The 23,495-nt window shown below is 41.9% G+C and overlaps 1 protein-coding gene across 2 annotated transcripts in view; it reads left to right on the plus strand.

Moving 5' to 3' along the window:
• LOC132833760 (Golgi integral membrane protein 4-like) overlaps positions 1-23,495 on the plus strand; it is a 59,462-nt gene that overhangs the window by 32,080 nt on the left and 3,887 nt on the right. The window contains exons 7-13 of one of the 2 annotated variants that reach the window (XM_060852289.1): positions 2,783-2,944; positions 4,405-4,641; positions 10,380-10,540; positions 13,098-13,342; positions 17,950-18,044; positions 20,531-20,677; positions 21,927-21,998. In XM_060852289.1, the coding sequence (XP_060708272.1) occupies positions 2,783-2,944; positions 4,405-4,641; positions 10,380-10,540; positions 13,098-13,342; positions 17,950-18,044; positions 20,531-20,677; positions 21,927-21,998 (1,119 nt within the window). The remainder of the gene's footprint in view (positions 1-2,782; positions 2,945-4,404; positions 4,642-10,379; positions 10,541-13,097; positions 13,343-17,949; positions 18,045-20,530; positions 20,678-21,926; positions 21,999-23,495) is intronic. The other variant, XM_060852290.1, reaches the window with a different exon arrangement.

Here is a 23,495-nt window from a genome sequence, read left to right on the forward strand (position 1 = left end):
CAAATGATCTACTGGTATCTCTTTAAGCACCAAAAAGGTGCTGCCGTTGCCTCGTCTATCTTGTGTGACTCCAGTCCGAAGCAGAAGTCTACCTGCCTGGTTTGAATTTTTTATCTGTTAACTAAAGTTGACAGTTCATGCTATGTCTCCATTCCAATCATGGTCCAACCAATCGGCTATATAAAGTGGTGTTCCATTTCCAAGTTTGGGTTCTCGCTGTGTCAGTCCTGATGAGTGGTATTCAAAAGGCTTTCACTTCATGTTTCTATTTAGTAATCATCAAATACAGAATACATTTTGTCCGAGACTAGGAATCTGTTGGCATGGCATAGTGGTTAGCACTGCTGCCTCACAGCGCTGGGGCTCCGGGTTCGATTCCACTCTTGAACGACTGTGTGGATTTAGCATGTTCTCCCTGTGTCTGCATGGGTCTCTGGTTTTCTCCTACAGTCAAATTAGATGGATTGGCCATGCTAAATTGCCCATCTCATCTAGAGATGTGCAAGCGATGTGGAATTTGCCATGGGAAATGCAGGGTTACAGGGATAGGGTATGGGGGATGGGTCTGGGCAGGAAGTTCTTTCGGGGGTCGGTGTGGACTTGATGAGCTGAGTGACCTGCTTCCACACTGTAGGGAGTTCCATGAATTGAAAAACCCTAAATTTACACCAATGGAAGAGAGGATAATGGAAGGGGGTGGTTAAATTCTACATGACTCTCGCATCTCAGCACAGCACCATCGCATTACAGAATGGGGTCTGTTAAGAAACGGGGCAACTTTGTGCAATACATTCTGGTGATTAAAGGTTTACAGTATGATGCAGTGTTGCAGCACAGGATTTACTATTCTGGTGAAATTTTATGATTTGTTATTGCAGTTTCATTCCAGTGTTCCAATGGCTATGGTTCCAATGCAGTGTTGTAATGCATGGCCGTACATGTGGCTCATTGTTGTAATGCATGCCTGTGGTTCCAGTACAGAGCTGTAATGCATCACTCTAGATCTGATGCAGTTTTGCAAAGCATGGCTGTGGTTTCAGTGTGGTGAAGGTGATACATGGCTATTGTTCTGGCGCAGTGTTGTAATGCAACATTGTGCTTCTGACTTCTTGTGGTGATGCATGGCTTGGATCCTGTGCAGTGTTTTTATGCAGAGCCATGGTCCCGACGCAATCTTGCATGGCTAGAATTCTGGCTCAGTGTTGCAGTTCCAGTGCAGTATTGGGATGCAGACTCACAGTTAGGAAACATTGTCACAGTATAGGTATGAGGTTGTGGTGCTGGGTTGCAGTACAGATTGGTATTTGGATTCTATACAAAACAACAGAGTAAGAAAATATTGGAGGATCAACTTTATTGGCAAAAAGAACAATCAATAACTTAGAATGTAAGTAATAACATTTACCCATCAACAAAGTTTAATACTTAACATTCTACTATCGAGGTATGGTTTAATGCATAAGTCCAACATGGGTTCGTCTGTCTTTCTGAGGATGTCAAGACTTCTGTGGTCTTCTCTTGACCCATTCTTCAAGATTTTAACTTGATCGACTTAACTCTAACATAAAAATAAAATCAATTAGTAGCTTCAACTCTCATTTCCCAGTCTTCCTTAAGTACTGTAGCTGCACATTTCTCAGGAACTTGATGAGTGCTTTTCTCGCTCTCGCTCGCTCTCGCTCTCTCTCGTGCTCTCTCTCTCTCTCTCTCGCTCTCTCTGTAAACTTCACAACTGATGCTGATTGCTCTCCGTTGAAAACAACTTTTAAATAAAGCATGCTCACTTTTTCTCTTAAGGCGATTGTCTTTAGCTGTAACACTCTATTCTTAGACTGATCTAGATTTCTTATGGCAACCCCCAAATCAATGCCAATGAATGATTGACTGGCAATGTTCCTTGTAGGTGATCCACTGTTGACACCTTGTCTTTCTCCTGGTGAGAGCCCCTTAGCTAATGGCTGTTGACAAGTTCTATTCCTGTTGACAAATAACTCCCCTTGGCCATTGCAAAGACCTCTGGCAGGTGTCCTTTTTTGTTCAGTTTTGCAGGAAGTGTTTCCAACATTTGGCCTAGGAAGTGCACCTGTAGTCAACAACTAATCGTTTTTTACCCAAATATTTATAATAATTGATCAATGAGAAGTATGCTCCTGACATCCTTACAGTGACTCAGTCTTAACTTTGTACCTGATATCTAGCCATTGGGTTATTCTTCTAGTCAAGCATTATCCCAGTTTGTCTTCTGTTTCTTAATAATGCTGAACATAATGGAAGGCAAATGTGTCCCAATTACAATCCTATTTCACTCCTGTGTTTTTTTTTCTTCTTAAATCTACATTGTAGTGTTGACACTCGAGAAGTATTTAATTTAGCATCTCTTTAACAACATCCCAACAACACCTACACATTAAGGCTTTCAGTCATTAACCTTGTGTACAGGACGATTTTCCATCTGAAGCCTTGCTACTACTTGCACAAATGTGCTAACGAGCTGACTTCTAACAGTTCAGCAAAGACCCGCAATGCGCTGCCGTTTGGTTGTCAAGAAATAGCCGGTGTCCCTTTCTGTTAGTCTTGTTCAGTCTGTGGTGATCTGGTAATCTGGCTTACATTGAAAGGAAGATCCCACCATGGCTGTTCCTGAGCTGATTCACTCCACACAGATCCCCGCTGTTATCCAGCAGTGAATACTGGTCTTGAACATGGCTGTGTACCAACCTTGGCCTCAGCCCCTTTTTCAATGATCCTCGTCAGGTATTTTTGCGATTGACTCTTCCTGCAGGGTCAGGTGGAAGAGTACAGGCAGCTGAAGGAAGCTCTTCATGCAATGCCAAGCTTCAAAAATCTTGGACTGAATCCAGGCACACTGCAGAAACAGAATCAGGCACGACAAGAACATCCCCGGGGTCCTGACAGAAACCAGTCGCAGGTCACTGAACAGAAGGTACAGCTAACCTAAGAAAAAATCTTTCATAAAATTCAAGGTTGCTGAATGACACAAAGATTAATGACAAATCAAAGCTCTGAGCAATCCTACTATTGTCAAGACTAAGTTCCTGAAAATTGGTAACTGCATTGTATGAAATATTTTTTGGTAATGTTAGCAAAATTCTTAACAAGAAGAACTTGAAGGAAGAATCAGACAAATGCTGTTTTGTTTCAAAATAAATACTCCGATTTTCAAGAACTTTGTCTTGCTCAGTGTTTGCCATGTGGGGTGGATTGGCCTGGATTTGATATGTTGCCCCAGAGACGTATCTGAGTCAGCGACAAGAAGGGAATAGGATTGCAGGCCCGGACCCAGGCGGTGAAGTCAAGGCTAGGCATCTTTCTTATTCCACACCTTTATTGGTGTTGAGAGAATTGGGATATTTCTCTCGATTGTACAAGTGACCTCTGCAATGAGGAATCCATCTACCCTTTAGGCAAAGGCTGAACATTTGATTCTCTGCCCTGCTTGCTTGTTCCATTTTCCTTTCACCTCCTTGCACTGCAGTGACTTGGTGTAAAATGCTGGGGCATCTGAAGCTGGGTATATTTTTCAATGGGATTCTACTTCCTGATGTCCCATCTTCAGGTTGCACAGGCAGTTTGGATACAGTTGGGCCCTTGGCTCATTGTCGATCTCTCCTCCCAGTTTAACATCTGCTAACCCTGACCCCTTCAGTGCTCTAGTATCCATCAGAACCACAACTTGCCTTAATTCCATCTGAAGGGTGACACATCAGACAATACAACATGTCCTCAGGACTGCACTGAATTGTCAGCTTAGCTTAACTCAAATCCATCGACCATAAGTTAACAACTGAATTGACCTGACATCTGAAGGTGACAGAGGATGCCCAGTCCCATCATTTGCTTCTTTTGATCTTGGGAAGATTTTCACTCCAGGGTGATTGGTGACAAAAAGTGGGAAACATGGCTGTTTCAGCTTGTTCCAAGTTCAGTTCGTCCCATTACTTTCCCGTGATGCCACTCCCTATTCACCGACTGGTTCATCTCTTTTAGTTCACCTCTCCTTGGCTCCCACTTTCTGACTGGCAGAGGGTTCAAACTGAGACTTCTGCGAGTTACCAGGGTTAAGAGGTGCTGTCTGAGATGGTGTGAGTGATGTTCATCATGCAGAAGGTTACAAGTTGGCCTTTTAAGTCTGGGGAAAGTGCTGCTGGCATGTGGATCTCAGCTCCTTGTGATAGCCCTGTCCCCTGTCTGAGTGAACACCCAAATCCTTTAGCAGGACTTCAACCCCTAATCTCTTGGCTACAGGCTGTACTGAGGTAAAGTGACTCCAGGTTGAATCAGATTCCATGCTCCAGTAAAATTGGGAGGCCCATGTATAATATACATTGAAATTCCTATTTATTCCCATTTTACTGTAACATACGCTGAATGTCTCTGTTATAGGAACAGTGGTTGCGAGACAGGTTGGTGAGCATGGGGGAACAAACGCTGACCTCCCAGCATGATGGTGGGCGAGAAGCAAAAGAAACTGTGGTGAAGGACCAGCTTAAAGAGCTGCCACAGGGTCATGCTGGCTTCAGGAACGTGCCAGCATGGGATTCGAACAGCCTGCAGATTGAGGGAGCCAATCGAGTGCTGCGATTCACCAGGACAGTGAATAGCCTCCAGCCTGACAGGCAGGTGAGAGCTCAAACCTTGATGCAAGCAGGGGCAGAGAGTCTGCAGTTGGTTGGAGTGGAATGGAGTTGGGGTAAATGTCACTAGTCCAAGAGTTGTGGCTAATGGAGGGGTGAAGGGCATGTAAGAACTGAGTGGGTGGAGTGGCAGCGAGTTTATAAATGGGAGAGTGGATCTAACTGGTCCTTCAGAAATATTAAAGTTGTCATTTTGCAATGGAGTTTTGTACAGCGGGATAATAGGGTGGGGAACAGCATATCTTGAGGGAAGACAGTGGTCTTTCTAATAAGATAAGCCTGACAGGGAGGGGAGGGGTCGGTCCCTTTTTCAATTAAAATCTGTCTCTGTGATGATGATCATGAAACTATCATTGATCGTCACAAAAATAAATCTGGTTCACTAACATCCTCGAAGGAAGCAAATCTACTATTCTTACCTGGCCGTGCCTACACGTAACTCCAGAGCCACAGCGACATTAAAAACAAAGAAACAAAGCTGGTTCGATGGACTGAATGCCCTGTGCTGATCAGTGTAATCACAGCTGATCATCCCTCTTAATGCCATATTTTTCTCTCTAATCCTTTGATACCTTTTAGCCTCTAGAAATCTACTTCTTTCTTAAAAATTTATTCCGTGACTTGGCTGTCTTTTGTGTTAGGGAAGTTTCCATGTTTACCATCCTTTGAGTGAGGAAATTACTTCGCATCTTAGTCCTCCAATGGCCTGTCCCACATCCTGAGACTGTGACCCCATTCTAGTGCCCCTAGACATAGGAGACATCATCCCTGCAAACAGTCTGTACAACCCTGTTAGAATTTTGTATGTTTCAATGATCTCCCCATTCATTCTCCTAAACTCCAGTGAATACAGGCTCAGTGAATCCAATCTCTCCTCAATGAATAAATGTGCCAACCCAGGAAACCATCTGATGAACCTCTGCTGCACTATGAGGAAGTAATGGCCTAGTGGTATTACTGCTAGACTACTAATCCAGAAATTGAGAGTGTGGTGCTGATTTAATCCAGAAAACCTAGTGGGAATCTGGGTTCGAATCCTGCCGTGGCAGATGGTAGAATTTAGATTCGATTCTTTTTAAAAATCTGGAATTAAGAGTCGAATGGTGACCATGAAACCAGTGTTGATTGCCAGAAATACGTGTCTGGTTCATTAATCCCCTTTTAGAGAAGGAAATCTGCCAATGTGTGATTCCAGACTCTCAGGAACGTGATTGACACCTAACTGCCCTCTGGGCAATTAGAGATGGCAATAAATGCTAGCCTAGTCCACACCCCGTAATTGAATAAAACAAAACTCCCTTTATGGCATGTATATCTTGCCAAAGAGGCCAGAGCTTTACACAATATTCCAGATGTGGTCCCACCAATGCTATGTTAAGCTGCAGTAAGACATCCTTGCTCCAATACACAAACCCTCTTGCAATGAAGGTCAACAAGCCGTTTCCTTCCTAACTGCCTCCTGTGCTTGCATGCTTTCAGTGTCAAGTGTACAAGAACATTCTGCTTTCTTTAAACATCAACATTTCTCACCGTTTAAATAATACTCTGCTACTGCATTCTGTTTTTCTACTGAAGTGATAACTTTACAATTATCCATGTCACACTGCATCTGGCTTGTAAATCCCTACTTGCCCAGCTTGTGTAATCACGCTGCAGCCTCATTACAGTCTAGGCGTCATTCACAATTCCAAGTGGTTTTGTGTCCTTGCAGAATTGGAAATATTTTGTTTCTTCATCGCTGAGGTTTTGTGAATACCTGGAGCACAAGCACTGCAATACTTCACTCATCTTCCACTATGAATTAGGTCCTATCTGGCAGCCAATTCTCAACTCGTGTCAGTATATTACTCCCAATTTCATGTACTTTTATCTTGCACACTAATCTCTTAAGTGGAACATTATCCATAAATTTCTGGAAATCTAAATACACCACATCAGGTGGTTCTGTGTTATCTGTTCTACTAGTAACATCCTCAAAAGAAAATCCTACAGTGCATTTGGCAAATGTGATTTCCCTTTCTTAAATTCATGTTGGCCTTCTGATCCTGTTGATATTATTACATCCTTTATATAGCCAGCATTTTCCCTATTCCTGATATTAGACTAACTGGACTGTAATACTCCTATTTTTCTTCTCTCCTTTTGTGAAACAGTGGGAGTACTTTTGCAACCCTCCAAGAATCTACAATCCACAGAATTTTGGGAGCTGACAATGCATTTGCTATTTCCATGGATGTCATCTTTTGTACCCTGTAAATTCGATTATCAGATCAGCTTAATTTATCCAGCATCTTTTTAAAACCAGTATTAATTTCCTTCAATAACTCCTTCTCACTATAGGCTTGATTCCCTTACAGTTCTGAGAAGTTATTTGTGACTTTTTCCCTGAAGCCAGAAGTAAAATGTTAATAATTTTTGAGATCACACTGCAGCACCCAAGAACTACAGAAAAAAGAAGAAAAATATTTATACGTTTTCAATAAAAACAGTGACCCAATAAACACAATCTGTCGATTCCTCAGAAACAAACCCAAACAAGCAGACACCATACGACCAAAAACTATAGCTACATTACCTTACATCAAAGACACATCAGAAATAACTTCCAGTCTACTCAGACGCCATGGCATCATGGTAGCACACAAACCTACTAACACACTTACACAACGAGTAATGAACCTAAAGGATCCATTAGATACCACCAGCGAAACTAATGTCATTTACAAGGTACCACGCAAGAACTGTAAAAAACATGACCTTGGACAAACTAGCAGGAAACTTGCCACCAGGCATGAACACCAACTGGCCACCAGAAGACACAACCCACTGTCACTAGTTTCTATACTTCCAGACAAAGAAGGACACCACTTTGACTGGGACAGCACACACATCCTGGGACAGGCGAAACAAAGACCTGCACGAGAGTTCTTAGAGGCATGGCATTCTAACCAGAACTCCAATAAACACATTAGTTTAGACCCTATCTACTTCACCTTGGAAAAAAACGAACCGAAAATAACATCATCCACCTCAAGAAATGAAGACCTGTAAATAGAGAGGTGGGACGTACCACCAGCCCTTCATTGGCGACTCTCACTGATGCTGTTACCTAGTAGGATAATGAGACATCTGAAAACAAACCTTCCAGTTCAGCCAGCTAACTTACATACTTAACAGAAGTAAAATATTTGTTGAATTGCTGTGTCTCCTATTTGTTCTCCCTTATCAGCTCTCCCATTTCAGAATGTAAGGGACTTACATTCCTCTTCACTTTTTTTCTTTACTCATGGAGAAGCTAATGTTCATTGCAAGTTTGTCCCTCTGCAATGTAACCACTCTTACTCGATCTCTTCGCTGAATTGGAAACTGCTCCCAATCCTCAGGTTTGCTTCTTATAAGACTCCTTTTTGGATCAAATACTATCCTTAATTTATTTCATTAGCTATAGTTGGACCACTTGCCCTGAGAAGTGAAAGTGAGCATTGCAGATGCTGGAGATTAGAGTTGAGAGTGTGGTGCTGGAAAAGCACAGCAGGTCAGGCAGCATCTGAGGAGCAAGAAAATCGACGTTTCGGGCAAAAGCCCTTTGATTCCTGATGAAGGGCTTTTGCCCGAAACGTCAGTTTTCCTGCTCCTTGGATGCTGCCTGACTTGCTGTGCTTTTCCAGCACCACACGCTCGACACTTACTCTGAGAGCTGCCTCTGAGTGAGCTATACCAGCGTCAGCAACTCTCCACAAATAAATAAAGAGCGACTTGGTGATGGGATACTGGCCTCTGTGGAGCTGTTTCAATACCTTTTGTTGTTTCCTCTGTTTAGATTTAGGATCCTAGTTTTGGATTGGATTACTCCACTTTCTATCCCATTAAAATTCCATCATCTTTATAGTCACATTTCCCTAAAGAACCCTGAACAACAAGATTCTTAAATTAGCCCTTTCTCAATGTACAATATCAAATCTTGGATCATTTTTTCCCTAATTGTTTTCTCAATTTACTGGTCTCAAAAACCATCTACGTATTCCAGGAATTCATCTGCCACAGTATTACTTTTAATATGGTTTGCGTGACCTATACATAGACTAAAGTCACCCGTGATTATTGTACCACCCTTGTTGATTGCACCTCCAATTTCCTGTTTAATGCCATTCCCTACTTTACCACTACTATAGAGGCCTATGGACAACTCCTTCCTACGTTTTCTGTCCTGTTTTCCATTTCTTAGCAGCACCTAGACTGATTCCACGTCGAGGTTTTCAGCACCATAATCCTTTCTCACTCATTTCATCCTTCACTAATAACATCTCAGAAAACCTTTGGATGTTCAGTTAGATGTTTTGGTCACTCTGTAGCCATGACTACATAATTACAACCATGTTGTACCCATTTATAACTACTGCATTGTTAATTTATCTAGCTTATCCAAAAGAATAGAGTATTTGCACCTCAGTAACTTTAGATTTGCATTTTTACACATTTCTGTACTAAGGCTGTCTTTGGTGCTGTCCTATTTCTCCCCTGGCTTCAACTTCTGGTTTCTACTTCTTTATCTTTGTTTTCCTCTCTTGTATTTCCTCCCTCAGGTTCCCATCCCACTGTGGTTGGTTCGTAACCAGCCTTTTAAACATCCTGGCAAGCAACTCCATTCAAGGATGGGCAAAAATGCTGGGCCGTGATGCTTACATTCCATGAAAGAATAAATTAAATTAGCATGCACCTCTTCAGAATCTAGTTTAGTTCAATAGGATCACCACACATTCTTATAAATTTCAATATGTATAGACCTGATCCACTCCATTTTGCCTCATAAGTCAACTCCCTTATCCCAGGAGTCAACCTGGTGAACCTTCTCTGAATGGTCACTAGTCCAAGTGATGCCAGTCTCTCCGTTGGAATTCTGAGGGACGCATGTCATTACAAACTTTGAGTTAGCTCCGTTCACTCAAAAAAATTATCAGTTTTGTAGCATGATCTTGTTTTACTGTCCACAGCCCTCCCTTTTTGGAATGGTGTAGGCATGTTAAACTGTAACGATTAGGCAGCTTCAAATCTAGGGATCTTCAGAAATTTAACAAATTTTTACAGATATCATTGATTAATCTAAATGCTTTATTTTAAAATGAAGTATAGTTTCTTACATTATTTAATCAGAGCCATACTTTTTTTTATAGACATTTTTATTCATTCATATACCTTTTCATGAGCCACCAATCTACCTACAATGAATTTCTGAATGGACAATAACATTTTAATCGGAACTAAATAAACATTTAATTTTACTCTTAATGAGCCAGTTTGGGGGAAATTACTGGTTACTTCATGCAGGTCAGGGAAATCAGAGGAATCTGTGTTTAAGGTGGAGATGTTTAACCTCAAAGATTAGTTTAACTGTTTCTCTACTACCAACTCACCGATGTGTTTCAGCAACTTACTTTTTTTGTCTCAGGTTTTCAACACATGCAGGTTTTTTTCCAATTTGTGTTGTCCCAAAGTTTGAGAGAAGGAGCAAGAGGTAGGAGACAGACAGTGTGAGTGTGTGAGACAGCGAGAGAGAGAGAAGAGGCAAGAGGTGAGAGACTGCATGAGGGAGGCTATTCCACCTTTTGACTGAGGTGCAGTAATCTGCAGAAATGTGCTCAATAGTTTTCTTCACTCCCAGATACTGGGCAGCAGGAGACTCCCAGTGATCTGGTTATGAGCATCCTGTTTTTCTCTTTGACACAGAATACAAAGGTAACGGCCAATGGGGTGGATCAAACCCATCATGTTGAACAAGATCACATATTTCTGGAGGGAGAGCCCGCTGCTGGAAACCAACAGCATCTTCCAACCAATGAGCAAGAGTCAGAGAATCATCTGATCAGCCGGCCGGACAAGGTGAAAAGGTACCTCCTCCAAAGACAGCCATCTCCTCCATGGACCCCTGTTAGAATATAGATCCTATCTGTTGCCTTGCTGAATTCCTTTACCCAAACTCATCATGCACCCACGCAGGGTTGGTAAACTATAAGTATGTTTGATTTACTCAAAGACTTCAACAAACAGGTATTCTGTTGGGTTTTAGCAAGCATTAGTACTCCTACACACCACAAACTGGCTGCTGATCACACGATACTTTATAATCAGGTTCCTTGATTATTTGCATATTCTCTTAAAGTGATATTACAACACCTTTTGACACTAACCCTGCCTGTGGAATGGGTCTCATGAACATGGGCTCTCGCTGGGTGCAGCACCTTTCACAAGTAGTTTTGATTTAGTGGAAGCTCCTGGGTTTGTGTTCGGGAAGCTGAGAGTGTCATGTTTCCAGAACCTTGGCTGACCTGGTTTGCCTGAAGACTCTGTCCTGTGGTTTCTGATGTGGGAGTATGTTAAACGGGCAATAACGTTTTCAATCGCAGCTGGCTGGGATGATCAGCCAGGAGTTTAGCCCAAGTCCCAAAGACTTCTAAATAAAAACTGAAAGAACTGCAGATCAGAAACAAAGACAGCAGTTCTGGCAGCATCTGTGGAGAGAAACCATTTCGGAACCAGTTCTTCCTCAGAACAGACCTGCTGAGCTTCTCCAGCAATTTCTGTTTTTGTTTCAGAAAGACTTGTAATTCCCCCCCACCCCCCGTACCCATGTCTGGGGCCCTACAGGGACCTTTTCTTGATCACTAACTGGCAACTCCTCTGAAACATAGAGCCACCACTCTATCCTAACTGGCACACACTATAATCTGCAGTTATTCATACATAGTAAATCTCCATTCGATATGATTTTGTGCTTTATTAGTTCTGATTTCATTGTTTCCATGTGTGTTTGCCCATGTGAGTGTGGTTTTTTTTACAATCTATAAATAACCATAAATATCCCCGTCTCCCAGGCTCAGTGATAAATGATCGATGCTTGATATTACTCTGACAGGAAGGTGCTTGCTTTGGGAGAAGGGGAATATTGCTGGAATCCTCTGATTCTGGTTTGGAAGAAGGAGAGAGAAAAACTGTGATCACATGGATGTGAACCGTGTGTTGATGTTATAGAGTCATAGAATCATAGAGATGTACAGCATGAAAACAGACCCTTCAGTCCAACTCGTCCAGGCCGATCAGCTATCCCAACCCAATCTAGTTCCACCTGCCAGCACCTGTCCATATCCCTTCAAACCCTTCCTATTTATATACCCATGCAAATGCCTTTTAAATGTTGCAATTGCGCTAGCCTCCATCACTTTCTGTGGCAGTTCATTCCATACACGTACCACCCTCTGTGTGAAAATGTTGCCCCTTAGGTCTCTCTTATATCTTTCCCCTCTCACCCTAAACCTAATCCCTCTAGTTCTGGACCCCCCGACCCCAGGGAAAAGACTTTGTCCTTTGTCCGTTTATCCTATTCATGCCCCTCATGATTTTATAAACCTCTATAAGATCACCCATCAGCCTCCGATGCTCCAGGGAAAGCAGCTCTATCCTATTCAACCTCTCCCTATAGCTCAAATCCTCCAACCCTGGCAAATCCTTGTAAGTCTTTTCTGAATCCTTTCAAGTTTCACAACATCTTTCCAATAGAAAGGAGACCAGAATTGCATGCAATATTCCAACAGTGGCCTAACCAATGTCCTGTACTGTCGTAACTCCTGTACTCAATCCTCTGACCAATAAAGGAAAGCATATGAAATGCCGCCTTCACTATCCTATCTACATGACAGGTCACTCTTTTCCAGGATCATGATGACAATATTGTGAAGGAAGAATTTGTTACCATTTCAACATACCTATTTTTAAAATTTGCCTTCGATTCATTTTCGTTTTCAAGAAGCTATGACCTGCACTCTAAGGTCTCTTTGTTCAGTAACACTCCCTCGGACCTTACCGTTAAGTGTATACGTCCTGCTAAGGTTTGCTTTCCCAAAATGCAGCACCTCACATTATTGAAATTTAAACACCATCTGCCACTTCTCAGCCCATTGGCCCATCTGGTCAAGATCCTGTTGTAATCTGAGGTAATCTTCTTCGTTGTCTATTACCTCCAATTTTGGTGTCATCTGCAAACTTACTTAGGCTCACATCTAAATCATTTATGTAAATTATGAAAAGTAGTGGACCCAGCACCAATCCTTGTGGCACTCCAGGAGAAGCTTGGATTCCAGTATGAAGCCACCTTTTTGATACTTGCTGTCGAGACCCCCACTTGAATAATGAGCCCCTTGATTTGGTACCAGAAGGTGGACTTGTCCACAGCATGATTCAGTACCTTGCAGTAGGATAGAAGAAAGTGAATTGCTGGAGGCAAATTTTAAAAATAGTTACGTTGAAATGGTAACAAATTCTTCCTTCACAATATTGTCATTATGATTGTGAACTAAAGTGACCTGTACTGTACAGCATCTCTGAGGACCTGATGCATTGTTTAACTGGGTCACTGCCATTTTATTCACTTTCTTCCCATCTCACTGGCAGGTGGGACGAGATTATTAATGATGTGAACACGGGCAATGATTTTAAACTGCGTGGTCAGACAGATCAATTCCGAATCCCCTCGGTGCAGAATCATCGAGAATCTCCAACAGTCCCATCTCATGTCACCAGGAGGCAGTGGAGTCCAGGACATGGGAACACCAACCGGCATGCAGACCGTGTGAGTGAAGTGGGAGAGGAGCCTGAGCATGAGGAAGAGGAGGAGGAGGAGGAGGAGGAGGAGGCAGGTAGGGGACCACTGCTGTCCATGCCAGCATTCACTCTGATAAGTTTAACAATAACCCAGGCAAAAAAAAAGGAGGTAACAGTGTGTCCCTTTTCTTCTGTGTTTTCTCTTGCTCTTCTTTCTCACACTCCCACTCTGTCCTTTTCTGATCCAGTTTATCCTTCTCCCTCTTTCTCTCTCTTCTCCTCCCCACGCCTCCCTCTCTTTCACACATAGCTGGATACTTTTGACATTGAGACTGCCATCACTTGCATCTCTTTCAAGGTAGCTAGTGCATCCTCAGAAAAAGCTACTCTTTCTTTTCCCATCTGAGTCCTAACAGTTTGATATTGGTCCCCTCAACGTTCTAACCTGGAAACTAACCACTTGGCAATCTATTCCCCAGGATGGCAGCTGATGTTTGCAGTTTGTAGCTGGTTCTCTGCACTGCATGGTCCCTTTTTAGACTGACGCTTAGCTACACCTGTGAGTAACTAAAATGAAAGGTTGCTATTGTGGGCAACCTGTGTACCCTGTGTGCAGCATATTCCTGATTGCATGGCTGCTCACCCATGCAGCTTAAGGGAACATTTGTTGGAGATTCAACTTACTGACATCTGGTATAGATGAGTCACAGCTTCCTCATAGCTTGTGCATTTTGAGTTGAATGCTGTCTGTGGTGATAACCAGTAGCTTCAGACTCATCTATCTACCTCTAATACTTGGCAGATCTTGAATCTCATGTTAGACTTCCTGTTGTTATCTTTCATGGAAGATTTTGATCATTCATCAGCCTCCCTCGCCTCCATTGATTCCCACTCTTATAATGGAGTTTATGTAAACATCACTGTGACATTGTGACTGACTACTAAGCACAGAGGGGACTGACGGATTACATAATTGAGATTATTATTATTATTATTATTATTATTGGATTCATTAAGGTAAACAAGGGCGGGGGTGGAACCTAAACTAGAGATCATCACTAAAAGTCCAATAGAGAATTCAGGAGAAATGTCTTTACCCAGAGAGAGATTTAATTATGGAACATTTGCAGCAGATAGAATAGGTCCATTTAAAGGGAAGCTGAATACACAGAAGGTTAAAGGATTAAAAAAACAGTCAGACTAGTGGCCTGTTTAGTGCTGGAAATTCAATGTAGAATTATATATTATATAACGAAAATGATCCCAAAGGATTTCCTTAACAATGATATACTGTTTACCTGTTGTCACCATTGTGTAAAGCCATGGAATTCAGTTTGTGTACAAACCAAGTCCTTGTGCAGCATCGAGACAAATGACCAAATTATTAGCCTTGGTGTTGACCAGGACATTGAGGAAAACTCCTTTGCCCTCTTTGACTAGTGCCATGGGATCCTTATATTCCATGTATAAGAGCCAGAGTGTCCGTTTCATGTCGCAATCTTCAATTCTACTTCTGTAATCTTCTCCAGTCCCATCCCTCGAGTTGGCCCTCCACCAGAAACACTCAAATGAATAAGCAATGACTGAGATTGATTACCATCTCCAGAAAAGACTGTCCAGAGGGGACTTGCTTAGACATTTAAAATTTATCATCTAGAATGTAAAGCTCACAGTGAAACCTTCAAAGTGTTTAAGGACTGGACATCTTGACTGATGATTATGCCAGATCAGAAACTTAAATCTGAAACTCTATACAAACAGAAGGAGTAAACTCCCACCACACGCATGTGCACTATGCACTGCTTAAATTCAAACACGCACACTTAAACAGCTTCAGCTTTCAGCTTGCTGGGGCTGTGGAGGAGGGAATGAAGTGCCTGTAAAAGGGAGTGAAGGAGGGAGGAGGGGGTGGCTGTTGGGGGAGGGAAACTGTGGAAGGAGGTGGGTGGGGGGGGGGGGGCGCAGTTCTCTCCCACACAATCACCCATCGCTTGCCTGCCCCATCACCAGTCATTGCCCTGAAGTATAGGAGATTGAGAGGCTACCTGATATAAGTTTACAAAATAATGAGAGATATTAATGGTAGTTGTCTTTTCCCTAGGATAGGGGGATTTCAAGCCAAGGTGGCACATTTTTAAGGTGAGAGGAGAGAAATTTGAAAAAGACTTATGAGGCAAATGTTTTACGCACAGGGTGGTTCACATGTGAAATGAACTTCCTGAGGAAATGGTGGTTGTGGGTACAATTAAAATATTCAAAAGACATTTGGACAGATGTATGAATAGGAAAGGTTTTGAAGGATATGGGCCAGGAGCAGGCAGGTAGGAATAGTTTAGTTTAGAATTATGTTCAGCATGGACTGGTTGGGACGAAGGGTCTGTTTCCATGCTGTATGACTATATGGTCTTGACTATGACCCCATCCTCACTTTCCTCCTCCTCCTCACTCATACCAACCCACCCACCTCCCGCTGAACTGTTTCAGTCATGTTCTTTTCAGGGCACATGCAGTTCCTTTCAGTGTAAATCTGAATGATACATCATGTAGTGTTTCTGACTTTCCCAGTCTATGTGAAGATAAGTCACCTGTGATTAATGTGTCGTCTTTGTACGTGTCCTTGTTCTCTCCTGATATATTCTCTGGCCTATCCTATAGCTACTGTTTGGTGTTAGACTACTCCCACTAATATTGTTTTCTCTTTGTTACTTCTTTCCTCCACCTATAAGGATTCTACATCTTCAGATCCAAGATAATTGGACTTACTCCATCCCAAAATATCTGAGCTACCCCAACATCCTTTCTTTCCCGCCTGTCCTTTTGAAAAGTCACTTACCCCTGAATATCTAGTTTTCAGTTTTCATCTCCTTTTAAGAAGTTGTCCATCTTATTTTTTTCCCCATAAAAGAACCCCCTTTCTGTTGATCGCATGCCCTTAAGTAATGGTAGCCACTGATATCCTTGCACAATAAACATAAGACAAAGTACAGCCTGTAGAAATTCAAACCCCAACAATTTATTCTGGTGTGTACGCGTGACCATATGACGGTGATTCTCAAAGCCCAACTCTCCATGATATTCCTTTGATTCTTCCCAACTGCCTTTTACTTTATGAACCTCTTAAAATAAAACTTTGATCAAAATGTCCAAATCTAATTTTTCCATTACCAAGCATCTTGACTAAATTGTGTGAGGATCACATTTTTTTTCATGACTCTTCTTGGTAGCCATTACACCCATATTTGATGTTTCAATTTAACTAAGTTGAGTTCAACTTCAGATTCCTTTCTTTCATGTCATGATTCTTTCTGTTTGGATTGTTTTTCATCGACTGACTGTTTTTGATCCTGAAGCCATATTTATAACAATGTGCTCTGCTATCTTCTAAGAAGCAGTTCTGCTGATGTTCAGCCAGTCATGGTGCAAGTTGTGTTACAATAAATTAATCTCAAAACTAGCAAATATTTTGTTTAATGACATCTGAAGATTGTTAAAACAATTGCTAGATACAAATTGAAACAAAGTGCAAGTTTAGCAATTTACACATTGCACTCCACTGCTCCATTTGAAGCTGAATGATATGTTGCTACCCTAGTAGCATTTCCATGAAATTTGATTTTAAAACAAATTTGAGGTCACTGTTGGACACAATGTAATCTGGGAGCCTTCAGCAGTAATTAATCTGTACAAAACATCTGGAGTTCTCAAGTTCTTTTCTATTAATCAGAAATCCATCAACCACTTTGGCTATCAATCGCAATGAATACCCCTTCAAATTCTGTGCAATCAATCTGATGCCTCTGCCACACCCTAGCTGGCAATTTATACATTTGCAAAAGTTCTAGTGGCAATTTTCCTATAGCTGGACATATTCTATGCTGTTTCACAATGTCTTGGATATCAATATTGGCCACTGAAGGTAACTTCTCACTAGATTCTTTTGTCAAGTTCATCCCCAAGTATTATCATGAACGCTGTATAGCAACTGCAATCTTTATCTTTCAGGAATCATGACATGGGCATACCATATTTAAAAAATCCTTAATCTGCTCATAATCCATTCTTACAAAAGAAAGTGCCTGATTTCTAAATCCAGGATCTATGCTGGTGCCATTTGTGATATTGTTGTGCACTATTGCCTGATTATATTGTGATTACTATCCCTCCAAAAGTTCTCCCCATTGACACTTGGCCTATTTGGTTCGCCTCATTCCAAGAAGCAGCTCTACCACCTTACTCTTTGAATTGAAACTGAGGAAATAGGAACTCTGTTCCAGTTGTGTTCAGGTGTAAACCGTCCAGCCTGTACATAATTTCTACAGAGCTTTGCCATTTCAGTCTCTCCCAACATATTGGCATAGTAAGAATGTCTTCAAACTGAATTCACGTTTATGATAAACTCAACACTCCCTCATCTCTCTTTTTTTCTGAACTAGTCACCTTATTTTCTGCTCCACTCTGTCATCTCATTTCCCTTCCTGTTTCCCTCGCCCTTTTCCCTGGCTCTGTCTCAATTTCCACTCCTGGTTAAAACACCCAGCACCATGTGTTCCCCTCCCCCTGTACAAGCCCAGATCTCTCATCCCTAATCCTGGCCTCTGTCTTCCCCTCTTTGCCTGCTCCATTAGAATACACTTGTAATGCCACCTGCTGGGCTTTTGTTGGTTTGCAATCTGGTTGTTTCTGTTTTGGTCTTTATTTTTAGACAATGAGTCGGATACAGCAGATCAAAATGATGCTGAGAAGCTCTTAATGCACACCATGACTTCTAGGAATAAAATGATTGCACAGGAACCACTGGTGAGTACCCTGACTGTGTTTAAAAATCTGTTCCAGGTCTTTCCAAATTGGGAGTCGGGACCTCGGGTGGGACGGTGAGCTGAAATTTTGGGGTCACAAGCTCAGAGGCAGCAGTAGCTGCCATGGAACTTCAGTGAAGTTATGTCAGTTTGAACCAGGAATACACTTCAGGTATTAAAAGACCAGGAACAGCAACTTTGTGTTTAATTAGTCTCTTTAATGTAAAGCGTCCCAAGGCGTCATGCTTTGGGACTAGGGGACGAAGGACTAAGAGTACTGTCAAACAAAATTTGACACTGAGCCACATAAGGAGGTACCAGGAACAGGTGAATGAAAACTTGTTGAAAAAGATTTTGAAGAACTTGAGAAACAGAAATGGGAAAGAGTAGGCCATTTGGCCCCTCAAGCCTGCTTCTCCTTTCAATATGATCGTGGATATCAAGGGAGAGGGGACAGTGCAGAGAAATTGCATTGAGGTTGAAGATTATCCATGACCTGGTTGAACGGCAGAGCAAGCTCAAAAGGCTAACTGGCCTACTACCCACCTACTTGCCGCGTTCCTTTGGTTTCTCTAGTTGTTGCTAAGCTCCATTTTCCTGCCTGCTGCCCCCATTGTGACTCCCCCTTTGTAGATCCAAAAAAACTATCTAACTCAGCCCCAAATATACCCGATGACCCGGTCTGTACAACTCTCGGGGTAAAGTATTCCAAAGATTAATGACCTTCTGAAAGAAGAAATTTCTTCTCAGGACTGTCTTAAATTAGTTTGGGCTTGTCTCTCCCCTGCAAAGAAGATTCAGAAGAGTCTGAAAGGAGGAGAGAAATGTTTTTGTGAGGAGTTCCCAGACTGTAGGATTTGACTGGCTGTGGGTCATGATTAAAATGATTAAAGTTGCGGTTATGCAAGTGAGCGGAATTGGAAAGCTGCAGGAATTTTGGAGAGATCACTGTCAGAAAATATGTTAGAGATTCACTTGTTTATGCATTATTCACAAAGTTCTCATCTTTGTTTTAAGTTTAAAGAAGGTCTGTTCTTCAGATTTTTGTGAAGGTGTAAGTGAAACACAGGATGAATCCAGCAACGAAACCAATTTGTGGAACAGTTCTCTGTTTGTTCTCCTGAACTCCCCATCAGAAGCTCATTTAGGTAAATTAGGCGAGAAGCCGCCCCTGAGACCCACAATGAGCTAAACTCGCCCACGTGAAAAGTTGCCTGAAATACAGAAACTGCAGGAGCTAGAATGAACGAGGCAGAAAGGATCTGAAATGCTGCCTGTCTACCCATTTCACTGCCAAAATATTAGGTATTTTCATATTAAAAAGCAGTTATCTGTTGCTACCTATTATGTCTACCGAAGCTGAGTTTTGGTTTAAATCTGATCACATTGATTTTTGTTTTATTATCAGTCCACATTCTGAGGGCCAAGCCTTCATCTCTGAGTGCCCTAAAGCAATGGAATTACCCCTCTAAACCTCTCTGGCCCATTAGCTCAATCGCCTCTTTGAAGCCTCCTGTGAAAGCCTTGGTCACCTAGCCTCCTCATATCTCCTAACGTGACTCACTAACATGTCGTATGCCACAGCTGGGGATGTTGTAGTGCTTCAAAGGTAGTGCTATGTAAATGGTTGATGTTGTTGTGGCGGTTGGTTGTTGTTGTTGTTGTTGTGGCGGTTGGTTGTTGTTGTTGTTGTATCACATGAGATGTTTGAAATGAGACTTCTCTGTGGTTGGTTAGCCAGAGAATCTGCTGAACCAGTCACAGACTCACTTATAACATGATGTAACCTCCAATCTCAGAGAGAAGTTTACTTTGTACCAAAGAAAAACCAGACCATTGTTACGTGGTGTCTCTGTGGTACAGCCCCTCATCAATTTTAATGCCTTTCTCTCCTTCTCTTTGAGAATCTTCTCTGGGATCCACTTAGACACCCAGCTCCTCTCTTATTCCTTCAACTGAAAGTAGCCACAACATCCTGTTATGAGATGAAGCCTCACCACTTCTAATCATGTCCTGTGAGCTATCTGGTAGGTTTACTGCCACAATCCTGTGTCCTGTTAGGGATCTAAAGGGACTGCTTGCATTTGGATGTTCAAGAAATATCACTTGGAATTCTAATGATAAGAGGCTTGTGTATGAAACAGGATGTATTTTATTGCATTATAGTGGGTAGTACATAAGGCATACCTCGTTATTAACCCTTTTAGATCTTTGTGCCTTTTCACCAGGTTGCAACCTAATTCCTCTGCAACCTAGTTCAAGATTGTCACACAGCAACAACAGCACTTGCATTGGTGCATCTCATTCTACAGAGTTGTCAGGAAAAATAGACATGGCTTGGATTTTATTGTCAAGGCAGCAATGTTCCTGAAACCTCTTCAAATATCTCTGGGAGAGTGGGCTGTCAACAGACATATTGCCAGAAAGCTCTCGTTGCTTTTCCTGCTCTCAATCATTAAGTGCAGTTCTAACCTGCCATCTCTTCAGATCCCAGATATCGATGAGGATCCAGCTCAGGATCCCAATAACCAGGGAGAAGATGAGTTTGAGGAAGCTGAACTTGAGAGGCCAGATTTTGCGGGGAAGGTGCCAGGACTGAAGGAGCAGCAGCTCCTCATTAAATCCATTCCAAAGGTAGGTGAAAGCCTAAAGCCGAAACATTTTCAAAGCCAATGTTCACCATTGTGTATTTTTACTCATTCATTCGGGGGTGTGGGAATCATTGGGGAGGTCTGTATTTATACTCATTCATGTGGTGTGGGTGTCACTGACCAGGCCTGCATTTATTGCCTGTGTCTAATTGCCCAGAGGGCAGTTAAGAATCAACCACATTGCTGTGGGTCTGGAGTCACATCTAGACTGGACTAAGTAAGGATGACAGTTTCCCTTCCTTAAAGGACATTAGTAAACCTGACGGGATTTGCCTGTCAGTTTAATAATCTGTTGATAAAACTATTAGAACGTTGCCTACCCTAAATTTATTCTCCATCCCTAACTTCTCTCGAAAGGAAATTGTGTACAGCATGTCTCCTTTTCCTCCATGTCATATCGGCCTCTGGTGCTGCCATGTTTGCTGTAGGTTTGGGTGAAGTGTTTAGGTTTGCCTGAAGCTGTGTGATCCTGCCCAGAGGGAGCTTCTGTCTTCACTAATGTCATCGGGTGAGGATGGAGCCTTTGCAGCATGCAGGAGGCAGGGGAGCAGGTGGAAAACATTGCACACAGCTGCATGCAGAGCCTCACGTAGCAGGTCTGTGCACTTACACTGGCACTAGCTGCATGGAATGCTAATGTCTCATTCATTTATCATCTTAAATCTGAGACAAGGCAGCAGTTCATCACCATTGATTCATTATCTGTTCAGAAAGCTGTGCTGGAAATGGTGACAAATATACAATGCTGAAGTTTATTTTCTACAAACTGTTGAGAAAAAAAAGAGTAATCAACGTGTGGCCATATCCTTTTTCCCTTTGCTTGTTTGTGAGTCTTCCTGTCTATTTCCCCAACCCCCATCCCCCTGCTCCTTGTCTGTACACTCTCTCTAACTGCTACCCTCACTCCCTCCCTCGCTTGTATTTGCCACTCTCCAGTTCTCCCAGATCACACAACACACACACACACACACACACACACACACACACACACACACACACACACACACACACACACACACACACACACACACACACACACTCATCAAACCGTTTAGTAGATGAAGCCTATTAACCCAACCCTCTCTCTGCAACTTTAATCAGTGGTTGATCTACTCAGTGGAAAGAGCAAAGGTTAATGCTCCTCCTGGCATATATAAGATCACAAATCACTCCAGCTTAGTGAGTATGGAGAAGTATGTTTCAAATTTCTTCTCTTCCTTTTCTAACTCCAGGGTGTTCACGTTGCAAGTAAGGAAGGAGATGAGGCTGTGGACGAGTATCAGGAAGATGAGGAGACAGAGAATGTAAGCAATACCTAGAGGCTTTTTTTTTCTTCAGTCAAAGGCTAGTGACATTAATTGATAGGGGATTTGCTCTGTTTGGGCTGAGGTAGACTTTCTTTGGAGGCACCAGCAATATTCATGAACCACTTTGGCTATAGTCAGACCCCATGATCATGCCATCGGAACTCCACGTTCAACAGGCGAACCAATACAGATAATATTAAGAATTCTTCACAAAGAATTCATTGTGGTTGGACTTTTTTTTTTAATCTGGCTCTTTGCATTTCTTAAAATCTAATGCTCCAACTGTGATCAAGATGGGTCTCAGGAAAAGGGTATATCTTTTGCAGATCTAGGAGTAAATTCCTTTAATTTGAATATCCACCCACCTGAACCTTATGCAGTCCAGCTCAAATCCAATTAGCATATTTTGTGAATTAGTATGGTATAAATAGATGGCTTAGCACTTTCAGATATTTTGTATCTGAAATTCTTGATTGATTTAATTTGCTGGACACTGCCTCTGTATTGATGAGTTCAGAAATGTTTAAAATCCAATGAATAAATTCCAATTCTGAAATAATTGAGAAAAAGAAACTCAGTCACTCCCAATCCCTCAACATGGTTTGGTTGTGATTTTAAGCCATTTATGATTTGTAATGACTGAGGACCGTGGTATTGATAAGTGATGCTGTGAATAAGAGTTTGGCTGAACTGAAGTAAGAAATGATTAAAATGGATGATTGATGAGAAGATTTGTCCCAGAAACGTGTGCTGTTATTCATACACAGGCATTTAGATAATCTGGACAGATTTCAGGAGTGAAAATTACCAATTGTTGCTAATATGCCAGTGACCCATGGTAAACAGAAGGGAATAATGCAGGAGATAAAAGTTGTGCCAGGGATATTGGATTGGAATATTATTAAAACATGGGACATTTAGGATTAGTACAACATAGGATTTAAAAGGTTCAACAGGAAAACAGTATGTTCTTGGTATGCTTTACAAACTCTCCAACAAATGGAGATACATTTTGTTACAAAAGGCAAGGGTAGGACTGATATAATTAATGGTAAGGCCTTGTGTAGTGTAGAACAGAGGGACCTAGGGGTTCAGGTACATAGCTTTTTGAAGTTTGTGTCACATGTAGACAGGCTGGTTAAAAAGGCATTTAGCATACTTGCCTTCGTTGCTCAGTCCTTTGAGTATAGGAGTTGGGAAGTCATGTTGAGTTTGTACAGGACATTGGTGATACCTCTTCTGGAATACTCTGTCCATTTCTGGTCACTCAATTATCGGAAGAATATTATTAAGGTGGAGAGGGTTCAGAAGAGATTTACCAGGATGTTGCTGGGTATGGAAGGTTTGAGTTATAAAGAAATACTAGATAAACTGGGACTTTTTCCACTGGAGTGTAGGACGTTGAAATGCAACCTTAGCGAAGTTCATAAAATAATGAGGGGTATAGATCCAGTTAATGGTAGTTGTCTTTTCCCAGGATGGGGAATTTCAAGA

Source organism: Hemiscyllium ocellatum, chromosome 37 (genome assembly GCF_020745735.1).
Source record: "Hemiscyllium ocellatum isolate sHemOce1 chromosome 37, sHemOce1.pat.X.cur, whole genome shotgun sequence".
NCBI classification, from domain to species: Eukaryota; Metazoa; Chordata; class Chondrichthyes; order Orectolobiformes; family Hemiscylliidae; genus Hemiscyllium; species Hemiscyllium ocellatum.